Raw genomic sequence first — 22,203 nt, 5'->3', positions numbered from 1 at the left:
GTCATGCTTCAAAATAAAAGCTTCAAATGTGCTTTAAAAGCCTTAAATGTGTCTTCACCTTGTGTTTTCTTGCCTTAAACCTGCATTTAAAGTAGTCGTAGTTTTGCTCTGGTGTACATTTGGTCCTCCAATCAGTGGGAGCAACTCAGTGAAACAAAGAAACAAAGCAAATCATTTTCATTCTTAAACTTGCTGACAGCTACATAAGTATATTATCTGCTTTCAGCAATTTGCTCAAGATGCTTTAATTAAAGTGTTAAAATGTCATTCGTTTCAAAAGAAAAGCTTCCAAATATGATTTTAATATTTTTTAAAGGTTTTAAAAAGCTTTTCTTGTCAAAATTAATCATTTGTTTTATAAGTTCAGCATTTTTTAACCTGCAAAAGAACAATTCCAGAACAGCTGGACTCAGCAGATTTCAGCAAATTCAGTAAAAACAGGATGAGACTATTTTCATTGGCAGATTGATTCACATCTAGTTTCCCAGTGACTGGAATCAAAGTTTCAGTCTTTTAATGTGATTTATTAAGACACTAATACAGAATATTTTTGCCTTTATTGTTTAAAGCTTGATTGGTCGTGGCATTTATGTTGTTTTCTCATCTTAAAATAGTGATAATCAGCAGGAGGGCTGGGCTTAGTTGACTTTAATCCATCTGAAAAGAAAGACTTCACCGTGACGACGCCAAGCACACCTCACCGTTTGTGAACAAACACGAAGCCCCGAGGGTTTGGTACTCTGTAATTTGGCTACTTTTATTCGAGCAGGGTCATTTTCAAGAGAAATTACAAATTAAGAATTCAATAATACTTTTACAAAGACATTTCAGGAAAGATTCTTCTTCAGTCATGATATCATACATAGTATTTAACAGTCCCTCTTCATTTTTTTTAGCTTAAAAAAAGAAACAAAGATGAAGAAAGTGGAATTTTTCAGTCGAAAATACAGTGTTTTCACAATTGTATAAAAGTTCCCAAATTTGGAATTTTCCAGTAGCTGGAAAATAAAGGAAAAAAATAAAATAAAATAAGATTAAACTTCGCATTTCACAATGTTTCAAAACACAATAAATGCTCTCTTTACGTAAAATTTGCCCCTATGATCGACACCATGTTCCTTTTTACTAAAATATATCTATATATTGAAGAACTATAGTACTGTACACAACAGTATGAAATAAATAAAATTAGGAAATATAAAATGGGCCACATAAATAATGTTTTTTTTCAACCTACAAATAAATGAAATGCAATTTGTTGTTTTCAAAAAAAAGAGGAAAAAATGGTTTGGTGTAATACTGACAAAGAAAAGAGGTGAGAAAACATTGCACAACATAATGTAAACTAAGGAACTGCTGCCTATAATACTGACACGGGTGCTTCAAAGAACAACGGTGAACCATTTCATCAATACTGAAGCTGGTGAAAAAAAGTAACCTTCCTTTTACACAATACGAGGGTGGCACTTGCAGAAAACACACAGGTTAAAAGGTTTGCATATAAGGCTTCTTTTTTCTTATCAAAAACACCTTACAAAGGCTTCGTCCTTCATTTTTTTTTTGACCCTCCCCAAACGACAACATCTGTCCGTAAAACTGTATTTTCCCTTAAAATGAAGGTCTCTTTTAAAAAAAATAATAAAGAAACAAAAAAAAAACAGGGGAGGGGGGAAAGCTCCTTCACACAGTCTTTGAATTTTAATTCCTTCATTTGATTCAAGAGGCCTAAAACAGTGTGGCTGGAGATGAAAACTAAAGACGACACCGTAGGTAGGTTGGTGATAACAAAGGTAATACCGAAGGACTGTAGTAGTGCAGATCCTACTGCTCTTTTTCCAACACTGTATAAATATATACATAGGCAATACTTTTTATTATTTTTGTTCATGATTATAGAAGCGGAGTGCAATTTGTACAAGTCACTAGTTGTGCTATAAATACTATGGAACACAGGGGTTTTTATTTGAGGAGGTTAGCACCACACATATTTTTAGGCCTTAGTACTGTACATTTTTTGAAATGTATTCATTTATTCATTGTTCGGTTTGCATAATGCAGCTTATTTCACAAACCCAAGCCTCCCCCTTTCCCCTTCAATGCCTCCTTCTTCCTCCTCCTCCTCTTCCGGATTGATTTTTGAGTCCACGCTGAGGAGTCCGTCAAGCTTCCCGGAAGCTTCAGGCACGTGCACGTACAGCTTAAAACACGGCGTTTTAAACCGAGCAGGTAAGAATACTTGAACCGAAAAGAGAGAAACTTAAAAACTTTTTTTCTTTTCTTTTCTTTTGTTTTTTTTTCATTAGTTTTTCTTTTTTTAAACTTCTAAAGATGGGAAGCTTCTGAAGTGTCGCCGTCGATTACACGCCATCCTCCATCGCGTCCTCGTGATCCGATTTGGTTTCCGTTTTGCCGTCCAGCGAGCTATCGTCCATCGAGTGCTCTCCATTCTCCTCCTCGTCCCTCAACGTGTCCGGGTCCGTGTCCATGCTCTTGCTCTCCTCCTCCTCCTCCTCAAACTCGTCATCCCTCCGTCCGATCTTTGCGTACGTTCCATCCACTTCCTTTCGCCCTGCATCTCTGATCCCTCCGTTCACCACGTCGTGCCTCAGGATAGCCTCTCGCTCCGCCAGCTCCGGGTAACCCTGAGGAGTCATGCCCTGCAAGTACGCCCTGCTCATGAGCAGCTCGGTGGGCTCCAGGTGGCCCTTCTCGCGGGCCTCCCTCTCTGCGGCCTCCCGCTCCTCGGCCTCCCGCTTGCAGTAGGAGTAGCGGTGGTTCATGTGCTGCGAGTATGAGCCCGAGTGCGAGAACCTCTTCCCGCACTTGTCGCACTGGTAAGGCTTCTCCCCCGAGTGCAGTCTGGAGTGCTCGATGAGATGGTGTTTGTGTTTGAAGGCTTTCTTGCAGATCTGGCACTGGTGCGGCCTCTTGCCTGCAGAGACACAAAGCAGAGAAAAAAACGAAGGGGACGTGAGAGGCGTCCTGCAGCCACAGCAAATCAAACACACACACACACACAAGTCAGAATCAAAGCAAAATTTTGAGGAAGAACTCTGATGAACTGGATGGCATGGAGTAAAAATGACATCACCGAGCATTAAATCCAACTTACGACTTTGGGCTATTTGTTTATTCAAATTGGGAGCACGATGAGAAAAGCGTGCTCGCATTCACGGGCCTACATTATGGAAATTCCCCTCCCGTGGTTGAAGCATGAAGAAACTGAACCGCAACTACTTATTTTAGGCCCTGCGTGCCACACTGATGAATGCAACATAAATAAACTACTGCAAAAGCAAACAAACAGAGAAGGCGACAAAGGGGTAAACAAACCCGAGATGGGGCTGCGGGGCGGGGAAGGCTCCGAGGGGTAACCCTGCTCATCTCCGATTGCAATTCGAGTTCATGGCGAGGCCTGGGCCTATATTAGGTTTTGAGCTGGAGCTCCTTGCCTACCAAATATGACGGAGCAGCTCAGACGCCAAGGCTCAAAATGAGAAACCCGAGCTGGCCGCGAGTGCGGGGTGAGATAGTTTTATGACACGGGGCCATAAACTCTCTGGCTAAATGGCGCTTTTCCCCCACACTCCTTTACCTAAAAGATACCTGGATTCTTTTTAAGAAGCTACAAAGAAGCCTCTAATTTTGGCATTTCCCTAACTGCTGCTCACCACGTGTGGAAATATGGCTTCCTGCCTCGCACAAATCACATGACTCCCCCCTCTGACAGCTCCGAAACTGCACTCCAGGTCCAACATCTGGCTCGATATTGTTAAAAACACACAGCGACGCATCAGGAGTGGAGATAACGCACCCCCGCGCCCCACCCCATTTTTTTTCTTTTGAATAAAGAGGAGCTCTGACGGTGGAGCCTCCCTCCCTTTTATGTCCAACCAGATAACACGAAGGCTGCGTAAAGTACAGAGCGCTCCTCTACAGATAGTGGATAAAATAAATGATGCAACTTGGTGAAAGAGGATCTCTGTATAATAACTATAATGAAAGACTTGTTATCGGTGCTCTGAAGCTTCTAAGCACTACTCCGCTGATGTGATCTATCGCCAATAATAGGGCCGATAAAGGCATTAAGGGGCTTTTTGCTGGCTTTACATATCTAGGTGAATTGATGTGTGTCTTTAAAGATAGCAAAATGGTTCATACAGGAAGACATGATTGGGAAATAAATGGTACAATCCTGCCTATACCTGCAATAATTACAGAAAAAGAACACACAAAGCCTTTACTCATTCGCTGGATTTCAACCCTGTCAATGAAGAAGCAAGTTAGGTGTGGGTTTACATATATACAACTTAAGGGTTAAACAGAGAAGGAAAGAAGGAGGGAAAAGGGGGATAACATAAAAAAAATTTATATATTAAAATATATTCATACTGATAGGATTTGGCAACACAAACATTTAAAACATAAAAAAAGCATGGGGTTTAAAATAAGGGTCTAGAACAGTATATACCTGTGTGTTCATATTTGTGTCTTAGAAGGGAACTGCTCTTCTGGAATGTTTTGTCGCACAAGTCACACGCGTACATACCACTTTCGGTCTTCTTAATCTTCTTCCGCGACAGACAGGAGTCGGGGTCTGTCATGTCGTCCAGCCCTGACATGTAATCTGGTGTACCGTCGAGCAGGTCCCCCTAAAAAGAAAAAAAATTACAAACAAAAAAAAGGGAGAAAGGATAACACATAAATGAATTTAGTGTGATGAGGAGATGTTGTATATTCTTTTAAAAATGAGAAAACAGTGAGGTGGTCACTGTGTGTGTGGCAAATAACTTGACTCTAGCTTAAGCTAGCTTTATGTAAATGCTAATATCTGTTGCTGACATTATTCCACATGTAATCCCTTTAAATTTTTACTTAAATTATGAGTTTATGTTCTTAATATGACTCAAACACAAATTAATTTATTTATAGTTATGTTTAACCAGAAGACACCCTTTTCTGAAGTGTAAATTGCTAAGCTAACTGTAAATTAAGAGTAAATATCCAAATGCTACATATCGCCTAAAGAGCATACATGTTAAAATCTCAAAAGGTGTGACAATATTTTTTTAGCTAACACAATAAATATTTTTTGAGCTGCTGGGAGTTTTTAACCCATTTAGAAGGGTATTTACCTTATGCCACCGTAGCAAGAAAGCTAATATTAGTTAACACAGTATCTGTTTTTAGTTAAAAGTCGGGTTTATTTTATCTATAAAGCTATAAAACCTATAAGCTCTTTATAAGCAGTGTATATTTTTTTAAATGTGAAAAAAAGTTTATTAGTTGTTTATTTTTTTAGAATATGTATGTTAGAAATGCTAAAGTTTCTTTTTCCTGCTAAATTTATCTTGTTAAAAAAACAACCTTGTAGTAGTAGTTAGATTTTCAAGCTATATAAGCCTTCAATGTGACAGTTAATTATAGCTAAATTAAGGAAAAATAAAATGCCTGTGTTCACGTGCCGGTTTATTAACTCCTAATACTAATTTGACAGAAAGCTAATGTTTACAATTTTAGTTGCAATTTCTTTACATTGATAGTTATATTTAGGTTTGCTATGAAATATCTTGAAAAATTGTATGAAGTTTGGCAAAAAGTTAGCAATTAGGTGTCATGCTAATTGCTAAATTAACAGCTAAGTGTCTGTTAGCTAATTAGTATGCTTTGGGAGTGTCATTTAGCAAAACTACAAACACTTTGTAGCTCAATCTACGTTGGTGGAAAAGCTCATACTTGATACTCATCATTTTAAATGACATTGATTTACATCATTAGCTGAATGTTGTGAGTTTAGGTCATATTACATTAACACAAAGTTGCTGATAGCATGCTAATTTCTAAACTAACTGCTAATTTTAAAGGAAAGTCCAGAAGATCAACGCAAAAAAAAAAAAAAAAGTTATTTAGGGGTGAATATCCTCTTTTCTTTAAACAATAGCTGGTGAAAGATCATAAAAATATCTAGCCTGACACCATTTGTCCACATAGGAATCATTAAACTGAAGCGTTCCTCCCAAACAATCACACAACGCTACATGTTCTCATGCATTTTTGATTACCAGCACATACCGGCGTTTATTTCTTATAAAACTTTCAGCCCTGCAGTAATATCACCCATCTATAACTGACAGGCTCCTCATTATGAAACACCGCCATAATGGTGTATTCAGTGTGGTCTAATTTTGTACACGAGCGTTAATTCTGCACATTCCTTTAAAATTCTCTTTTATGATGAAGATTAGTCTTAAATATGAATTGATGGAGAACAATATTACAACATTAGAGGAGGCACAGTGAGCCATTCTTGACATTGCAAACTCATATAATGATTAAAATCAGAAGGTGCACCTTAATGGCCAATATTGAGCCACCGAAGCTTTCTTTAATGAATATGTGTGTGATAATGTGAGGACAGCGCTGCACTGTGTTTTAAGAAGCGACCACTATCACTCTGCAATCAATTTGAACTAAACGCCTGTAGCTGTATTTTTAAAATCTAATTTAATAACTTAGAATAGGAAACATTATTAATACTTTTTTTCATCAAAATGGTTCCCTCTATGTTAAACAGCCTTCAGCATTCACTGGTAATGAACATGGAGACTGTGCATTATTAATCCACATGTAGAAGCTCATTTTGGCTTTGGCTCTCTTTAAAATGCAGCAAAGTTGCAATGGGAAATTTCAGAGAAGTGCACAGCTCCGGGGCTCACCTTTGTCATTTTTACAAAGGCCTTTCACCCATATTTAATAACAAAATATGTGAGTTCAGGCCAGCTCTGGAGGAGGACTGGAGTCGAGAGCATTAATGTACTCCAGCGGGTAAAATTTACTGTGCAGAGTGGTAACAATTAGAGCTTTAACGAGATTAAACTTTAGGGCCAATATGGGTCCTGTCATATATTTGAACCTGATGCTGTTTGATATTTTGTGCCAGTGTTTTTTTGAGGGTAAAAATTAAAACACCACTAACATTCATAAATCTGCAAATGAAACTCTGGTAGAAGGGCTGGAGGCTCATTAAGACGGGATGAGATAATCCAGTTAAAATGAAGTCAAGGAAGTAGGAGCAATCCTCAAAGCTTTTTCTTTTTCATCACTGAATGATATTACTGCTAAAACAGCTGAACACAGGCTGCACAGGCCCTCCTTTCCTCCCACTAATGACGCCTCACTTTTTCCACCCCGGGGTTGTGTCACAGCTGTTTATCTCCATCGCCTATGCCAGTTCAGTCTACCTCAGGTGAGCGTTTCACTCTCCTAACTCCTGAGTGGTTTTTTAATTAGTACAGAAATGAGTTCAGATCATTTCAGAGAATCTGAGTGAGCCTGGGGCTTTCATAAAACCACAGGTGGCTTATTTACCTGGAAACCTGGTTTCCGCTGGTACTTTCTCCTCTGCTGCATCTCGGCAAGGGTAGCTGCCCCTGCTGCATAAGTGTAGGCCATGTGTGGTAGGAAGCCCATTTGATCCATGCCCGGATAGGGCCTAAGACCTGGTATGCTGGCCTGCATCGGGGGCATGAATGTGGCGGGTGGGAAAGCGCTCTGAGGTGGAAGCGACGTGTACAAGGGTTTGGCCGCAAACGGGTTAATGCCGAAGATGGGGCTAGTGCTTTTTTCTAAGTTTCCATTGTTGGTAGAGCCTGAGAAATCCTTTTTGAGATAGGCCAAGTTCAAAGGCTCTTCGAAGTGCTCTCGGGGAGAAGGGATGCTGTTATGGTCAATGGTAATACTGTTGACTTTAGGTCTGCTTTTGACAGTCAGTGCATGCTTGGGTTCCTTCATGAGTCTCGGCAGAGACAGGTCCAGCGGCTCAGCCTGCAGGTCTTCTGAAGTCAAGCTGTTTGGAGTGTAGGAGCTGCTGTGAGAGTTTTTGGAAGAAGTGGAGGACAGATTTAGCGGGGAGGGGGTGTTGCTGCGGGAGTGGTCCAACTTTTCACCTGTGGGTTTGGTTTGGCTGCCGCTGAACTGGTGGTTTTTCAAATGTCTGAGCGAGTTGTCACAGTTGTTCACGTTGTTATGGAGCTCTGCTATGGAGGGTGATGTGATGCGGTCAGTAGGTTTGATTAGAGACAGTGGCGACCTAGCTGCCAAAGAGTCTTTTGGTGGAGTGTGGTGGTTATTTGTTCCGACAACCATATCCGTGTTGTTCCTGTGCTCTAGTGGTGGGGTCCTGTTAGTGCCGTACTCGTACATCTTTCGCTGCTCAAACCACTCCTTGACAAATTCCTGAGGAAGGCCGACCGCTATGGAAATCTTGAGCAGCTCCTCCGAGTTGGGCTCCATGTTCATGGCAGAGTATGCCTTCAACACAGACATGTGGTCCCTGTAAGGGTTAAGAGGCCCAGTGAGTACCTTGTCAGACAACACGGAGGAGGGTAAGTGAGTGTTCTTCTCCATGAATATCCCTGGTTTATTGGGCATCAAATTCTCACTGGGCTGCAGCACAGCTTTGATCTCCTCGTTCATTTTACACAGGTAGCGTTCGTGCTGATGCAAAGGTATTGGCCCGGGGAAGGTTTCTTTGCAGTATTGGCAAGCGTAAGGTGTAAACATGTTGTTTTCCTGCACCTTCTCATCCACACCTCCTTCAAGCATGTGGTTGGGTTTCTCTCGTTTGATATTGCTAATCTGTCTCTTTGAGTCTGTAGTCAAGCTCTGGAGGCAGGCTTTGGCTTCGTTCACTTTTTCTAATGTGTAGTCGATGATGCTTTTGGTGGCGCCGTTGTGATTGACAAGTGGAAGACCGACCTGAGCCCCGCCTGCCGTTGTCAGCGCTTGTTTCTGCTCCTCTATCTGGCATCCCAGCTCCTTCATGTGGGCCTTGAGCTTGGAGAGCTCTTCTGGCTTGCAGTCCATTTTCTGCCTGCACACAGTGTTGTCCACGATCTGAAGAACCTTCTGTACCTCGCTCAGGTTATTCCCCAGTGGACCCGGGTAGCTCAGGAGCTGCGCTTCAAGTCCGGCCATCCCAAGATGCTGCAAGGGACTCTGGGCTGAGTTGTGGTGGACCCCAAGTGGGCTGTTTCCTCCAACTCCTCCATTCATGAAAGGCCCAGGAGCGGCAAATCCATGAGAAGCCATCATCAGCTTGTAGTCAAAGTCCAGCGGCTCCGTCTTGATGTTCAGGTGGTTGTTGTGCTCGGCGAGGCCGAGTGGCTTGCCGTTCTCGAGCTTTTGCCGCAGCTGGGTGATGGCAGTGTTAGTGGGGGAGGCGGAGGCAGAGGTGGGGGAGGAGCCAGTCTTCATGTTGCTGCGCATCCTGCCATTGACCGCAATCAGGCCAATGCACTTTTTGCTGCTGATGTGGGAACTGTAGGAGCCCGAGTGAGAGAAGCGCTTCTTGCAGTTGGGGCACTCATAAGGTTTTTCACCTGAAACAAGAAATATAGATGGTTAAACAAGGCGTAAAACATGGACTTCTTTTTATTTATAGAGGACACCAGAAAAAAAAACCTCAACATTGACATTTATAGACACAGATAAAAAGACTGATGAGCCCATGACTCCCATCAGTTTTCTGCTGGTTAGCCAAGACCAGTAAACAACCAATTGGCTCAAAGGGGGGTCATGCAATTTTGCTTTTTCACTCATATTATTTTACGGTCTATACCTTACAATATAAAACGCCTTGAGGTGGCTGTTGCTGTGAACTGGTGCTATATAAATAAAACAGAATTGAAATGAATTGAATTGTGCCAAGATATGCAATATGCGCTAGAGCCGGTAATCTGCCAGTGTAGCGTCTGCGTTTTCTTTATTTTCTGCCAACTGAATTGGTTTAGAGATCTTCGCTCTTTTTTTGTACTGCCATGTTTTGAGTTAAAGTAAACCATTCTTTAACATTTATTAGCTTTAAGGTTTTCTGCTCAGCTCAGTGAGCACACAAAGACACTAAACACAAAGGGATGGAAACCTCGCTGACTACTTGTGTTTTGGACGTTTAAAGCATGTTCAAAAAAGTGGGATGGACTTCAAATTATTTTTATTTGATTTTATTTGTAGGAAAAAAGGCTCTCGTCCAATAAACTGTAGGAATTAATTGAAAAAACATTCCTTAAGAGTGGCTGGGACACTGTTAAGAAAATGTAAAAGTTATTTAATTATTCATGTTTTGCTTTGAACCTAAAGTCAATGTAATCTGAGAAAAACTGCATTAAAAATAAATTAAATTATATAAAATAATAAATTATAGTTGAGTAATAGGACTTCCTAGGTAAGGATACTATTTGTTTCATGCTTGTATTACCAGAATAACAGCTCCACAGTACATGAAGTTTTGAAGTAAGTTTAATGTACACATTTGACCTCTGCAACAAAATATTCTTTCTTTAAGGCTGATAAAAAGGAAAGTTTGCGACAAGTAAACAAATAAATTCAATTCAATTTAAAAGCTTCACACACATAACCAAATATTGCACACCCCGAGGACTTCAGTGTCCATTAACAGCCGACGAGTGTCCAAAATAAACCAAAAGGAATTTCTGCGGATCCTTAAATCACCGTTATGAATATTCAAAGAGCAGGGCAGCGTTCTTCCTGCAACTCACCGCTATGAATCCGGAGGTGTTCCTTCAGATGGTGCTTGTATTTGAAGGCCTTGCCGCACTCGGTGCATTTGAACTTGCGGTTGCCGGCCGCTTGGTTGAGCAGTTGGTGCTGCGAGAGAGAAAAAAAAAGAGGGAGAGAGAGAAAGAGATTTTAAAAAAAGAAAAAGGTACAAACATGGAGGGGGTAAGAGTTCAGTTCACGCTACAAGCCAAATGGCTCCTGTCGCAAATGAAGCATCTTGGCTTTCTACTCCCACCTCCGTTGAGCAACTACAGGCAGCGGCGGCGATAACAGAGAGAATCACATACCTTTTAATTTCCTGGCTCCACAGCCAAAGGAGGCCTGCCTTTAGAATTTGGCAGCCCAGAAAATAGAATAAATGAAAAGAGTCTTTTTTTAGAGCGTTTCTCCTTCATTAGAGCTGCCGATGTGATCTACTTTTCATTAATTTGGGGTCTAATCAGTCCAAAATGTATTCAGAATCATCTGTGAGCTCTCTCTCGCCCAGCATACCTGTATTCACACCATCTGAAATGCACTTTTTTTCTTTCCTCCCCTCTGCAAATGTGTTGCAGTAATTAGGTCTTTTTTTTCCCCCCCTAAAACCTCAAATGTCTCTTTAATAATCTTGGGATAAAGAAGCCGGCACATGGGCCCGGCCTTGATTTTGCTGTTCAGAAAAAAAAAAAAAGGTAAACATCAGTTGCAATCCATCACATTTGCAATTCAAACAGAGCCTTCCTCTCTTAAAAAATAGGGAAAGAAAAATCAAAATATAATAATACTCAGCAACAACAACTCGGGGTGTGTAAACCTGGCTCGTCACTCACAAAACAATTAATTCCAAGTGGGAGGTAGGGATGTTAAATGGTTAGTAAATATGGATAAAAAAAAAAGAGAGAGACACATTTTCTCTGAGCTCGCTAGGGGGAAAAGCAGAGCGACTCCCTCCTCCCAGTTCAGCCTTGACAAATGCTGGGGTGTGTGCTGACTCTACCCACATTCCTGGGGAGACAGATGGTGGCGCGCAGGACACTGGGAGGACTGGGAGGAATTGTTCAAACAGCCCCAACCTTCAAAGATCAAGCAGGGAGAGTCGAGGCCCCGCCAAGCGCCGGAGAGGGACCCCACCGCTCGTATGTTGCTGAGTTGCATAAACAAACAGCAACAGCTGCTTCGCTACCTCCGCCCCCACCTCCATTGCCGCCGCCACCACCTTCCTCTTACTTCCCCCTCCCCGAGGACCCCTGCCCGGTAAAGTTTAGTCTCGCCACCACTGCTAATAAGACACAATTGCTCCGCGCTCGTAATTGTGAATGGCACTGGCGAAAACGCTCCGTCTCTGCTTCATGGCTTGTTGTCTGTGTGAACGCCACCACTGCTGTTTGTGGGCGGGGGCCCGACTGGATTGGACTGGATGTTTGCATATGTATAACCTCTAATTAGTCATATTTCAGCTAATTGCTTAAGAGGAGGAGGAGTATTAACGCTTGTAAACATAGCAGACAGAACGGCGCAGCACATGTTTACCTATCAGAACATTACTCTTTATGTTAATCTGACTGCGGCTCGGCTTGTTGTTAATTGCCAAATGTACATCTAATATAAGCAAACAGTGGAGTTTGTCAGTGTCGATAATTAGAGGACAGGCTTAAAAAAACAAGAGCGCCACCTAGGGAAAGGAATCAAAATGAGTAAGACATCACCTCAATCTCATCTGGAGGATTAGCACTTAAACAATCCAGCTCATTTACAAATCAAGATAACCGGCTTTGTAGAAGGAGCCACGGTGCTTGAATAGGAGTCTTTGGCCATTGACTGGACTCCGGAGGGGAGCAGCAACAGCATTGTAATATGAGGATTGGGACAGCGGCTCAGTCGGCCGGCCCATCTGCTCACGTTTACACCCAGCTGGTAGATCAGGTGAAAGTGCTGGCTGCTGACATCTGATCAAATCAGCCACAGTCTGAGCCTGTCATCCTCGCTTCAGAGAGCACAACACAACACCCACGACCTGGGACTGAACACCGCAAAGCATCAGAGTACATGATATCATCTGTTATTGGCTGAATGGCTCAGTTCTTTTTTTATAACTCTACTTGCATTACAAGGTTTTTCTAGCAGAGGAAGTCCAAGAGAAAATTGGACACCGAGACGTGACAGATTATTTTTCTCCAAATGGAGCTGACCCATTTGAGCTGTAGTTTTTCTCTATGTAAAAGAAAAAAGTCTAACATTTTATAATAAACAGCGGTAATAAACGATAAATTGGTAGTTAACTGACCTTTGTGTCTCACCAGGACCAGATCATTCTTCATTTTTCACTTTGTTTGGCTGTTTAAGTACATTACATTCATTTTGGACCCCCTACATTAGTCTAGTTATTATTACTATCCACCAAGTTATTCCTGCTATTAGTTAATAGTAAAATGTTTAACAAAGTTTCTTACTGAGACCCATAAATAATCTGATTATTGGCATGTCTACAATAACCATTGCAACACAGATTTACAACAGTTTTTCTACTTTTAACAAACCACGAAATGACAATATTATTTGCCACTTAATAGTTGGGTTTCTTGTGTTTATAGATGGTTAAACATCATTTCCTGTCTTACTCATTGTTTGGTTTTGTTTGTAGTCTAGGTTCAAATTAGGCTGGGGAAGGCTGTTCAAATCAGGTTGACTGAATCTGTGGTTTTATAGGTGAGCTAAGAAAATGAGGAAAATGATGGTAACATTTATTAATCATTAATAGCTTGTTATATAATCAGAATGTAACTATTACAGAATTGTATTATTTATGTAGTTAAAAATAATAAATTAACAAATTTTAACAAATTATTAGCCAATGATTTCAGGGTGTCTGAGTGAAAAAGTTTTCTGTTCTTTTTTAAAAAAAAATGGCCAATCAGCTGCCTGCTGGAGGTCTCTTCCTGAGAAAAAGGGAGTTCCTTGTCCCCACTTTCATCAAGTGATTGTTCATAGGTGGATCAATGGATTGCTGGCTGAAGTGTCTGTAACTTTTAATACAATACAGTTTGGCATGACTGTTGCATGGCGCTGTTAACATGTCTACATAAGTGGATTCTTTACATTTAGAGATCAAGTCGCAGTCTTTAATAAAGCAAAAATTCTTCAATTATAATTATCCTCCCAAGCAAAAACATCAACTCCATCTACTTTGAAATTTACTGCTCCAGTTTTAGCTTACTGAGAACTTCTAATTATCCCCAAATGTGCAAAAACTCTGAAAGCGTGCAATTTTTTTTGCCACAATCTATCTCACCGCACATCTTCAACTAAAAGCTGACAAGCGAGTTAAACACCCGTAACTGCTGGATGCGTTTTCACCTCACAGAACTTTAAGGTGATTCATGCTAACTGCCAGCGGATTCACATTATATTTCAGACGTACAGGATATAAATCGCGGGAGAAAAAAAATTAAAGTATACACAGATGTTTATGCAGTGCATGAAATTAGAAGTGGAGGGGGTGGAGTTTGATGGAGTGCTACGACTGCGGGCTGCACCAGAAGAACATTAAAGGCCAGGAGTGAAGTGAAGTTAAGGAGCTGATAAAAATTTCCAAATTGGAAATTAACACAATCATTCGATCGTGAACACGAGACTGGAAAATCATATCAGGGAGGGCCATCAAAAAACCATTTAGGGCCTCAATTAAAGTTATTACCATTAAAGGATCTGCATCTTCAAAATGCCATGAAAAATTAATAATGATTGCCAATCAGAAAAAATGATCTCCCTTCTCTGAGGGATCGGGGCACATTAGAAATGAAATGAAACAGGGGACAGACAGAGGAGGAGGAGGAGGGAGGAGGAGGAAGGAGGGAAAAACAGGAAGAAGGGGATGGGATGAGGAAGAAGAAGGAGAAAAAAGAAAGAAAATCCCCCTCACCTGATCCCTCGCAGGCTTGTGTGTGGCCATATGCCGCTCAAGCTGAGTGCGGTAAGCAAACGTGTAGTTGCACAGGGGGCAGGCGAAGTTCTCCTCGTTCTTCTCATGGCGGTACTTGATGTGCTCCTTCAGCGATGTCAAACGCTTGTAGCCCCGGTCGCAGTAGGGGCAGGTCAACAGTTGGGCGAAGGCATCTGGCGTTCCAGGTGGCAGGTCTGCACAGGAGACAGCGGGAGGAGGAGGAGGAGGGAGGAGGAAGGGGAAGGGAAAGCGGGCCAAAAGGTCAGCGAATCAATGGCAACTAACGGGCGGGCTGCCCAGAGTGGTATGGGAGTTATCTCTGCAATCTGCTCCACATGAGAGTCACAGTGTCAGGCTGGCATCCGCTGCACTACGACCTCCTCCCGACTCACACACAGCACTCCCACTCGTTCTCACTTTCCTCCACATAGTTACAAACACGTACACGGTACTGCACGCACACACTATTCCACAGATAGTCCTAATTTCTTTAAACAGCCCTCATTTTCTAGTCCCCCCACACCCAACCACCACCGCTGGCACGTTCATCGTGTCTGCAGCGTGAATCACAATCCCGCTCAAATTCAAGCCCCCCTCTTCCAATTCTTTCCCTCTGGGGAGCTTCAGAGGTGTGCTATCTGATTTCAAGCCCCTGCCCAGCTGTTGCTTAAGACTGTAGGTAAACACCCAGGCATCCGGCGAATCTGTGGGACCAACAGCTGCCCGGTCGTGTCAGCGAGAAGACTTTTTTTTCCCCTTTCTTTTCTTTTTTTTTTTTTTAAACATTTGCTGGGACATTAGCTGAGCAAGCACCCTCAGTTACTGCAGCAGTTATGCTATAAGAGTAGGCCACATGTAAGGCTGGATATCCTTTAAAATGGTCTGGAGTGATAGGAAAGGCTTTTAAATGCATCGGTTTAAAGAACGTTTTAAGACATTCTTCAAGTTTAAAGGTTATTGTGGGTGTCTTTTCTGCAAAAAACATCCACCACGCTGCTGGCAACACATCTAGAGTTAAGAGCAGGGTTTGAGTTAGGTTTTGTCTACTTGGACAACCTTGAACTGAAAAACTATGATGCCAAAACAAATGCATGAGGCTTAATTTGAAAGATATCATATTCTCCTTCCTGAAAATATGCCTGTTTAGCCCTGTGAGGTCTAACCCTAAACCTACTTATGTTTTAGAGAAAAAAACTTTAATAGATTTGATGCTTGCCATCTAGAAGGATCCTTTTTTGTATCCCATGATTGTGAAAATTTGGAGGAACAATTAAAAATCATAATGACAGATTCTGATAGCTTAGGGTTCGGGTTGGGTCAGTGCCAATGACCCCAATGACTTAGACTTTACTTTCTTTTAACACGTGTCTAAAAATAACCTTAACCCTGACTCTGAGAGGTTAAACCTACCTGCAACTCTTCCTTAACACAGGGAACCATAGATAGGTTATCAAAATTAGGTCAAAATTAGCATCAATTCTCAATATTTTCTGAGTCATAGCTGTTCTGGGTTACATCTTATCTTGTTTCCTTCCTCTCACCCTGATCTTTCACCCCAGATCCTTCCTACAAACCCTTGGACAGGACCCGTACCGTTCTCCTCCGGTCCAGTGGCTTCCGGTGTGCCCAGGCGGGACAGCTCCTCGGGGGCTTCCGGGTAGATGATGGCGGTGTCGCCCCGCTGCAGGTACTCGGCGATGCTCACCACGTGGCTGTCGCTGTCGTCCAGCTTCCGCTTGGCAAAGAAGTCCTCCAACTCTGAAGTGCAATCGACGCTCTTGACTGAAGTGACAGAGAGGAAGAGAGAGATGGAGATTGTGAAGGAGGAGACTGAGGACAGGAGGGTGGGGGGGAGGCGAGAGGAATAAATTGGATTCCCTTCGTCCCCAGAGAAATGTCTTACAGGAGGATATTGGGAACATCTTGGTGGAAATGTGATGAGGATAGCCACCCTAAAACATTACAGCCGTGCTTTGGGGAGAATGCATCTAAATTACTGAGCTCGCTTGTCACGCCATGTCGGCTAAAACAAGAACTGTAACTTAATCCGAACAAAAGTTGGGAGATAAACGTGCTACCATGAGCCTCGAAAAAAAACTTCACTGACCTAATTTACACAAATAATTTTTTAAAAAAGAGCCTCACATACATACACATACAGACAAGCCTGGCTTAATCAGCAACAGAGCCACGTTTCTCTGTATCGACTTTCACATATAAGGTCAATCAAGAGGCTGTGGCTTTTGTTGATTCTGTGTTGAACAGATTACCAGGGCCAAACCACAAAAAGAGACGAAAAAAAAGGGAAAGAAAGAGCTAGAGAGGAGAGAGAGTGTGGGGGTGGGGGCGGGGGGCATGCTTTGCCGTAGCTGAGCAGAATGAATCTTAAGCCAACCAAAGTGCTGAGGCCACACAATGCGTTTTCTCAAATTATTTCCCAGTCCCTTCTCTTCAGGGAAACTCTTAAGCTGCAGCGTGGAGATAGCTGCCTCCTAAACAACAAACCGGAGCAAAAAGAAAATCAGCAGCCTTCATTAGTCAAGGGGATGGCCGACTTTCAAAACATCACACGTACGCGCGCACAGACACGCACACGTACTGTTTACAACCTGGAGAGATCCTGGAGGATGTTTGGCGACCAAAATTTTTTTTAAAAAAAAAATCCTCAAAAAACAAAAACAACCAAGTGACGTCTCATCAGACTTCACCCCCCCGTTAATTAGGCTTTTAGACTGCGAGCCAAGGTGAGGTTTAAAGAGCGATTTGTTAGACCGTGATGACTTTGCAGGCCAATTTGCGAAAGGTCAAGGTAGTAGATATTTGGATGTCAAAAATGGCACCGAAATGTCATCGGTGCCAATGGATCGCTTTTGATAACCGTGATGGCATAATTCTCAGTCTTCTCATTAGATGATTCTTTGTGGCTTTGGAGGAAGTGCTAAGCTAATTGTGATGATTGACTGATGATTGACTGGGTGCGGCTCAGTGCAATCAGTTCCTGGACTTAAAGCTGAAAAGCTTCAGGGTAATGAAACATGGTTTATTTTAACATTCAGCTGATGCAAGCGACCAAGCTTCTATCATCAGGAATAATAAAATGAGGACATATTCTGGATGAAAAAACATACATGCGAAGTGTTTCTTTAAGGAGAAAACGACCAGCTTTCTTTCCAACGGAGGAGGAAATCACCTGGATCAAAGTGTGCTTTGGCATCGGGGGACGTGATCAAACTGCTCATGTCTTTAAATGAAATCACATGTGATCTAGTGGCGGGGAGCTTCTACAGCGGTGCCACAGTATTGTTTCCAAAAGTCCTTTAAATGGAAAACATTTGCTGGGGTTGAATTTTCAGAACATGAAGGAGGGAGAGGAGAAAAGAAAGCGAAGAGGAAAACACCAGCAGAAAGTAACGGTAATTAAAGCTGAAGGGAGGATTTTGATTCAGGGCTGCATGGCGTTCTGCGGGGCGAGTTCGGTTTACCATAACGGCGTCCGAGGCCAATTGTCAGGGTGGCCAGGATGATATCATGGAAGGGAGGGTATGTGGCGACAAATCAGCTTTGGTGGCTTAATGAAAAATGGCAGATAGGGTTCGACTCCACCAGAAGAAACACTTAGCTAACTGGGAAAGCTGAAAGTAGCATGTGTAATCAATGGTTATTAAAATCAAAATCACTTCAGCTGCCTATAAACATACACGGGATTGCCTCAGTGATCACTGAGTCAGCAGAGGAAGATTTCCTTTTAATTACAGCGCGCAGTTTGTGGATTTGTTTGCTTTGTTCTGTTCAGGAACTCCTCCAGGGACTGCAAAAAGCTAAAAAGGCCTGTATTAACTTATTAACATTCACCAGGCCACCAGCAACCCATTTAGGTTCGATTTTTCTTTTATCCACATGTTAATTAGGCAAATACCAGTGACCTGGTAGATCTTAAGAGATTCAGGTTCTGTGGTTTAGTGGTTATAACTATTACAACCTTTTATGTTACAGCCAAATTTAGTCTAGTTTTGAACCCAGTTTTGACCTGGAATTAGTCATTTTGACCCCATCAGTCTTCAGCAGGTTATCAATAAACCGTCAAGGTTAGAAATAAAAACTAGTGACCCTTCAAATTAATCAAATGTCTTACATACATTTTGGCATTACAGTTCTTCTTTTTTGAGGTATCCAACTGAGTATCTAAAACAGGCAGAAGTGCCATCAAAGGGCTGGACATTAGCTGAAATCCAACCCTACTGAAACAAGCCACATTCAACCTGATGGCACATCAAAGACTTTCTAACCTCTTAACATCCACCAGGTCACCAGCAACACATCTAGCTAAGAAGGAGGGATTTGTTTAGTTTCAGTCACTTACTAAATAGTCAATTTTTCATAAAGTAGAAACTACAGACATATGCTTAGCCTAACCCTAGATCAGTAGTCGGTGGTTTGAGGTCTTTAAAACTTAGAACTTTAGTTGAGTTTGAACCCAGTTTTGGGTGTGAAATGGTCATGTTGAACGGTTTGCTTTCAGTTTGAGAAGCTCTTAACATCTACCAGGTCCTACAAGTTGTAGTTGAGCTGCAGGAAGTAAATTGTGTGGACACCGAAGAGTTTTTAACCTTTTAACATGACCTGCTAGATGTATAGACGGTAAAAAGCAGTACGAGAAAGAAAACTAAAATATCCAGTCCTTGACGGTAGAGTACCCTTACCCTATATTTTGGAGTTAAAAATGAAGGACTTTTATTATTATGTTTAGGTTAGAGTACTAATCACCAACGATAGGACTGTTAGACCTTAAAGACTTGCAGACCGACAAAGAAACATGCACGTAAGGCACCAGACAAATATGGCTTAACATGAAAGGTTTGACACACATACAGCAAATATCTGAACTCACCTGTACCGTTTCCAACTGTCTGCAAAGTGGTGTCAGGCCCCAGGGTGTCAAAATCATCTTTTATTTCATCTGCACAAAAACAGAAGAAGAAGAAAAAGTGGAGAAGGGAGGGTGAGTACCTCGATGTACCATGCATGCTGACAAACGCTGACAATGAGGCCTTTAAGAAGAAGGTATGGAGAAACCAATAAAGGCACCGCTGTGCATCGCAGTGCACCGCAGCTTTATTCAGCATGCTTAATGAATGCTATCATCTGAGCCAGACAGTGACTTATTTACCTTTAACATGACAACAAGCGGCGGGGGAGGCGAAGAAAGCTTCAATCGCCAAACAGAGCGATTAAATACAACACGGAACACATCCACCTGAGCAATCATAGAGCTCCAGCCAACACGCAGGCTGAGCTTATTACTCCCCGGCTGTGACGCCGCTGCAATCCGCTGCATGCAGGATCACGCTTGTTTTTTATCATATGTCATTTTGGTGGATGCTTTTATCCAAAGCAGCTTGGAGTATTGTGAGCGCGCACATTTTTGTGATTCACCACAAGCCCTGGCAGAGACTTAGTAGTGCCTTGCTCTGAAACTAAAAGGAATACAACCCTTAACCACAAATTAAGAGTTTTAGTTGCACAAACATTTCTCCCGGGCAGAAATAACCTCATTGGTTGGGGTAAACCTCAGGTGGGTGGAGTCAGAAAATAAATAAATTAATGTTTTCTGGTGAGGTATGAAGCCCGACAATACAGAAAAACATGTAAAACAGGAGGAAACTATTATTTCAAAGCCTCGCACACACGATACTGAAGGGGAAAGTGCATTTCTAACCAAAAAAAGACACATTTGATCTGCCCTCTTTACCACTTTTCCAGGCCTTACAGGCCTTTGAATATTCCCTCTTCTGCAGCAACCTATCTGGATTGAAAGCCTTTCATAATAGCCTTTTATTTGAAAGTTATCAAGCAATATTCCTCAGTCTCTGGCTAGATTTTAGGCTCTAAGAATCTGTGGCTTTCTTTTTTTGGCTCCACCTACTCAAGCCTGACCTCAGCTATTCAGATTATTCCTTCATCTCAAAGAAACCCTGCCTCGGAGAAATGTTGGTTTAAGCAGGACAAGTTCTTACTGCCAATCAGGATAATGGCTCCCGGTCTGTGCAGACGGGCAGATATTGCCCTGGCACAGGTGAGGCGACAGTAAATAAAGGGTGGATTGACAAGCTCATAAACAAACCCTCTTTTCCACCTCCACCTCACGGTCGACAGGAGGACACAGACTTGACAATCAGCTTAAGAAGTCCCTGGTCCCTCCTTCCTGCCTCGTCAGTAAAAATTAAATCAAGGTGCTTCCGAGAACATGAGGCCTTTGTCTTACAATAAAAAACAAGAACAAAAAACCTGCATTGTCTTCTTTTCACGCATCTGTTCTTGCTCTGCTGCTCCTGCAAGGAGGTTACAAGTGTTGCATTGTGAGCATTTTTATTTTTTTTCCCAGATGACAGCAGGATCCGATGTATCGGACTATCCCTTGGCTATTAAACCAGGATGAGCGCCTACATAAGAGCAACCTGGCTGAGATAATACAGGAAAGGTGGTGGGTGTGTTGTTGATAATAATGTTATCCTGCTTACATTGCTCTGCACAAAAGCCAGAAGCAAAAAGAGTTTTTATTTGGAGTTGGAAACAATGGGCTTGATCGTTGTGGAATGCTTTCTAAGGCTCGCAATTCGGGGTTTGCTTGAAATTAGAGATTTGGCTTCTGCGGTGAAATGATAAATACCCCTGTCAATGGCTTCAGAGAATAATGACAGACTCTTCTGCAGGGGTATGTCCTAGTTTAACTTTCCCCATGCTGTACATTTGATTGCACGTCTGCCAAACAGCATCAAAACCACAGTCGCACTATGGGAAAATAAATGGGTTTTAAAGAACATAAATTAAAGCTATGACAAAACAAAACAGATAAAAAAATACCTCCACCACAGATTAAAATATACCCACAAGTATCAGATATCAGAATGTAGAAAAGCCTCCCCCCCACCCCGTCCACCCTTTTGTGCTTAAAACTCCCTCACATTTCTGTGTCCTCGTAGGCACCGTGTTTGCTTTGGGTAATCAAATTTGACTGCATACTTTTAGTCTGACGCAAGGGGATGACCAGTGGGATTTACTGGCCCTTCACTCTCCCCTATTTACCTTGGAGAACTTTTGTTATCTGTGGTCTGAAGGGAGGGACGGCTGCTTCCAGTAGGAGGTAGACTAACACCACATACACCTCTCTGCTATGGCCTCTGGCACACATACATGCATAGATCCATGCCAGCGCTGAGCTTCATTCAAATGGGACAAAGTGCCATTGCAGTGAGTGACAGTGGCTCATTGCTCTTTTTGACTTTTTCTGTTTACATATCGCACAGCCCTCTCAGATAGACTCTAATTAGTTCCCTTGTTTTAAAACTGGTACTAAATAGAATAAAAAGGCATTACACTCTATGTAATGCCTTTTTATTCTATTTAGTGATATATTTATAACAATTTAATCATTATGTTAAGTTGTGCTTTTTTTCCCCATGTGATAGGGATCAGTAATAACTGTTACTCCATGTTGTTGTCTGGCTATTTCATTTGTTAATCCACATTTTTAGCTTGGAATTCAAAGTGACTGGTAGCCATACTGTTAAATAAAGAATTTCCAAATTTATTTCCAACTAAAATTTGCAATTTTAGTTCACTGTTTTAAGTGTATATCCAAAGAAACTACGGGCCAAACTGGACTAAAACCATGAAAATATCTTTAAGTCTCTTAGCTATTTCAAACA

At 41.9% G+C, this 22,203-nt stretch overlaps 1 protein-coding gene across 6 annotated transcripts in view; it reads right to left on the bottom strand.

Moving 5' to 3' along the window:
* Positions 1-735: 735 nt before the first annotated feature.
* The window catches only part of zeb2b (zinc finger E-box binding homeobox 2b), a 99,265-nt gene continuing 77,797 nt past the window's right edge, over positions 736-22,203 (bottom strand). For 4 of the 6 annotated variants that reach the window (XM_039606710.1, XM_039606711.1, XM_039606707.1 and 1 more), the window contains exons 4-10: positions 19,386-19,454; positions 16,091-16,279; positions 14,477-14,691; positions 10,557-10,665; positions 7,369-9,380; positions 4,472-4,652; positions 736-2,932 (exon numbers count right to left, since the gene is read on the bottom strand). In XM_039606710.1, the coding sequence (XP_039462644.1) occupies positions 2,358-2,932; positions 4,472-4,652; positions 7,369-9,380; positions 10,557-10,665; positions 14,477-14,691; positions 16,091-16,279; positions 19,386-19,454 (3,350 nt within the window). In that variant the 3' untranslated portion in view covers positions 736-2,357. The remainder of the gene's footprint in view (positions 2,933-4,471; positions 4,653-7,368; positions 9,381-10,556; positions 10,666-14,476; positions 14,692-16,090; positions 16,280-19,385; positions 19,455-22,203) is intronic. The other 2 variants (XM_039606709.1, XM_031735622.2) reach the window with 1 other exon arrangement.

The sequence above is a fragment of the Oreochromis aureus genome, linkage group 23 (genome assembly GCF_013358895.1).
Source record: "Oreochromis aureus strain Israel breed Guangdong linkage group 23, ZZ_aureus, whole genome shotgun sequence".
Taxonomy (NCBI): Eukaryota; Metazoa; Chordata; class Actinopteri; order Cichliformes; family Cichlidae; genus Oreochromis; species Oreochromis aureus.
The sequence above is the reverse complement of the archived record's forward strand: the minus strand, read 5'-3'. Positions and strand labels throughout refer to the sequence as shown.